Below are 3908 nucleotides of genomic sequence, written 5' to 3'. Positions count from 1 at the left end.
TTTTGGCTTCTTATGGCTTGGTTTGTGAGTCAAAGTTGCCGTAGCTTTTCTTGCTGATTTGCTCTTTGACGGTTTCGCTTTTATTCGTCTTTATAAAATTGCCTGGGGAAATTCCTCTTTTAGTAACAAGTCCGGACAATACCCCGCTCACAACTTAACCGATTTAAAACAGTCCGGCCACCAAATGGTCGTATTTCTACTTCTCAGTTCAAAAAGCTAACTATGCTTACCAATCATAACCCGGTCGACATTTGATCAGTTTAAAACAATCCGGACAATACATCGTCCAACCTTGGACCGATTTAAAACAATCCGGACAATACATCGTCCAACCTTTGACCGATTTAAAACAATCCGGACAATACATCGTTCAACCTTTGACCGATTTAAAACAATCCGGACAATACATCGTTCAACCTTTGACCGATTTAAAACAATTCGGACAATACATCGTTCAACCTTTGACCGATTTAAAACAATCCGGACAAGCTTTGTCCTGACAAAATCCTTAAGCAAAATTTTTTGATTTCATTCAAATAATAAACAAGATTCATATAAAACCAATAAAAGTTTTATGCAAAAAGAGTTTAGAAATTACTCACCTTAACAAGCTTTTGAAATCAAACACTTGAAATCAACTTGATCTTGAAATCAGACACTTGCAATCCGTTCAACTTTTCTTCTTTAAATCGCACAATTTTATCAAAAGGCAAGAAGAAGAAATATGGAGGCTAAGCCCTCCTTTTATACATTTCCAAAACTGGAAAGTCGGCTAACAGCCCCTTTTTATAATAACCAATTCATGCACATGCATGCATACTCAAAACCATGCACACATACATACATCTATACACACAATGCATTTCCTAATATGTATGTGTGTAAAATATTATATATATATATTTCTACATATATACATATTCTGATACACATAACCACATTATACAATTAATTTTCACATACCAGCATGATCAAACGTATCAATTTATCATGCTATCATGTAATCATTTAATCAGATAATCACATATTAATTACCTTAGGTGATAATCAGGATCCGGTTATCACAGCTAGCTTCTTTAAAGAGTATCTCTCTCTTATCGATAGAAAATGCGCAGATGTAGACAGACGATCAACAGTTACCCAAATCGCGTCATACCCCTTTGGAGTTCGAGGCAATTTCATGACGAAATCCATAGTAATGTAATCCCATTTCCATACAGGTATCTCTAAAGATTGAAGGCTTCCATATGGCTTCTGATGTTCAATATTAACCTGTAAACATGTCATACACTGTTCCACATATCTAGCTATGTCTCTTTTCAATCCTGGCTACCAATAAAAAGGTTTCAAATCTCTATACATCTTATTGGTGCCTGGATGAATAGAGTATCGAGACTTATGACTTTCATTTAATATTGTGTTTCGGAGATCTCCAAAACATGGTACCCAAATTCGCCCTTGAAAGCACATTAGTCCCTCGTCATTCTGTTCTAAGGTTGAAATCATCTTACCCAACCTTTTTTTTTTGAACGGAAACCAGGCAATTTTATAAACCATAAAGAAAAAGTACAGCAAAGCAACCAATTAACAGACCACTACCAACACAACAAAACAAACGACTTGGAAAAAACCCCAGACCAAGCCACCAAAAGCCAAAACAAACAAAGCCCAACCGACTCAAACAAACAACTAAAAATAAAGAAAAGGAGCTTAAAACGCACAAAAGCTCCCCTAACACAGCAAAAACCCACAAAATCAACCAGTATTGCCCAACAACCGTTTCTCCAACCAAGCCACACGAATTTCAAGAGTCTGAACAATGGCTTGAATAATCTGCTCAGTATTCCGACGATCCCCAGAAAAAAGTCTTCTATTCCGTTCCTGCCAAATGAAATAAACCGAAGCCGCTACCGCATGTTTCTGATTTAATCGCTTTGGACGATGATTAGAATCCAAAAGAGCTTCCAAAATTTGATCCCACACATAAGGCATAGTAGTCAAATCAACAATACGTAAGACGTTGCCCCAGACTTCACGAGCAAAAGTACACTGGAAAAATAAATGTGCATGGATATCCACACTCTGACCGCAAAACGAACACTCTAGGTCAGGAGGTTCATCCTTCCAAAGTAAATGGTCTTGAGTAGGAAGACGTTGCTGGCAAGCAAGCCATAAACAAAAAGCATGTTTAGGAATATGACCAGAAAACCACACCAATTTATACCAAGGTACAACCGGATAAGAACCATCCAACGATGCCCAAGCATTTCGAACTTCAAATCTCGAACAAGAAGTAAAATCATCCCCCCAAAGAACATGATCCAGAAGCGAATCATTTAATGGAGAAGAATTAAGCACATCAAACCTGGCACACCAATCATCAGGCCTAACTCCATTCAATCTCATGACAAGCTCACGAACCGTAGTAGCAGGAGAAAAACCACAAGAATAGATAAACCGATAAGTCATAAAAGCCGAAAGAGGACCACAAGGAAGCCAAGAATCCTCCCAAGCATTAGTATCCGTACCATCACCAATTTGAGACACAAAGTACTGTCGCACATGAAGCCTTATGTCTAATAGTTTACGGAAAACCCACGACCAAGTAGAATTTTTCCGTACCAACCAGAAGTGATTGGTTCTAAGATTATGACTATAAATCCACCGAACCCACAAAGAATTATGATGGCGAACAATATCCCACACATGTTTAGCAAGTAAAGCCCTGTTCCAAGTCACCAACCGTTTAATACCAAGACCCCCCGATTCTAGAGGATCATCCCTTGGAGCCCATAAAAATTTACGAAAGATCGATTCAATATCATGAATTACACCCGACGGAAAAAGGAAAACATACAGCCAATGCAATTGAAGCGATTGTAAGACCGCTATAATAAGTTGCCTACGTCCTCCGAACGAGAGAAACATAGACTTCCAATCAAAATACGACTTTTAACCTTAGCAAGCAAAGGTCTATAGTCACTAATTTTCAAACGAGCATGAGATAATGGCACTCCCAGATAACGAACAGGAAAAGTGCCAAGCTTAAATGGAAGGCAGACCAGAATGGCCTCTCTAATAGAATGGGGCACATTACCAAAATAAATTTCGCTCTTTTCAAGACTTGGCTCCAAACCTGAACGATGTTGAAAGAGAGAGAGAGCTTTTTTAAGAACCTCCACCGAATGAACATCACCTTTAGTAAATACAAATAAATCATCAGCAAAACATAGATGAGTGATACCCAACTCCTCACAACCGCGATGGTACTCAAAATCAGAAGCCTCCCTGATACAAGTCTTAAGGAGCATAGAAAAACCCTCCATAATAATCGTGAATAAATATGGAGATAACGGATCACCTTGCCGAAGACCCCTTCCACCATGAAAAAACCCATAAGATTCACCATTAATTGCAAGCGAGTAGGAAGTAGTGGACACCATTTCCCTAATCCACTTAATCAGAACCGGGTGAAACCCTAAGCCCTGCATCATAATAATGAGAAACCTCCAATCTACCATATCATAGGCTTTTTTAATATCAATCTTGAAATACAACCAAATTCATAATAATCAGTTCTATATGCTTATCAATCTGTATGAAAACAATTCATATCCAAAGCTCTTAATACACTCACCTTTTAGAAGTTGAGAATCAAAACCTTTTGAAATCTTCTTCTCCTTCTTGTGCAGTTTTTCAAATCCTCAGAGAAAACACTTTCCAAATATGGTAAAAAGTGTCCTCTTCATAAAAAAAATCTATATATACTTCTTATAAAAAGTGGGCGACTTCACTAGCCGACTCCCTTTTCATTTCTTCTTTTAAAATAATACCCACACACACATACATATCATACATATATATATATATATATAATAAATATATACATATATATATATATATATATA

General features: G+C 37.4%; 1 protein-coding gene across 1 annotated transcript in view; it reads right to left on the bottom strand.

Moving 5' to 3' along the window:
* Positions 1–1755: 1755 nt before the first annotated feature.
* The window catches only part of LOC112503452, a 12645-nt gene continuing 10492 nt past the window's right edge, over positions 1756–3908 (bottom strand). The window contains exons 4-5 of the mRNA XM_025107491.1: positions 3030–3485; positions 1756–2931 (exon numbers count right to left, since the gene is read on the bottom strand). Of these exons, the coding sequence (XP_024963259.1) occupies positions 1756–2931; positions 3030–3485 (1632 nt within the window). The remainder of the gene's footprint in view (positions 2932–3029; positions 3486–3908) is intronic.

The sequence above is a fragment of the Cynara cardunculus genome, unplaced genomic scaffold (assembly GCF_001531365.2).
Source record: "Cynara cardunculus var. scolymus isolate 2C unplaced genomic scaffold, CcrdV1 Un_Scaffold_3024, whole genome shotgun sequence".
Lineage (NCBI taxonomy): Eukaryota > Viridiplantae > Streptophyta > Magnoliopsida > Asterales > Asteraceae > Cynara > Cynara cardunculus.
Note: the sequence above shows the minus strand (reverse complement) of the source record. Positions and strands in the feature narration are given on the sequence as shown.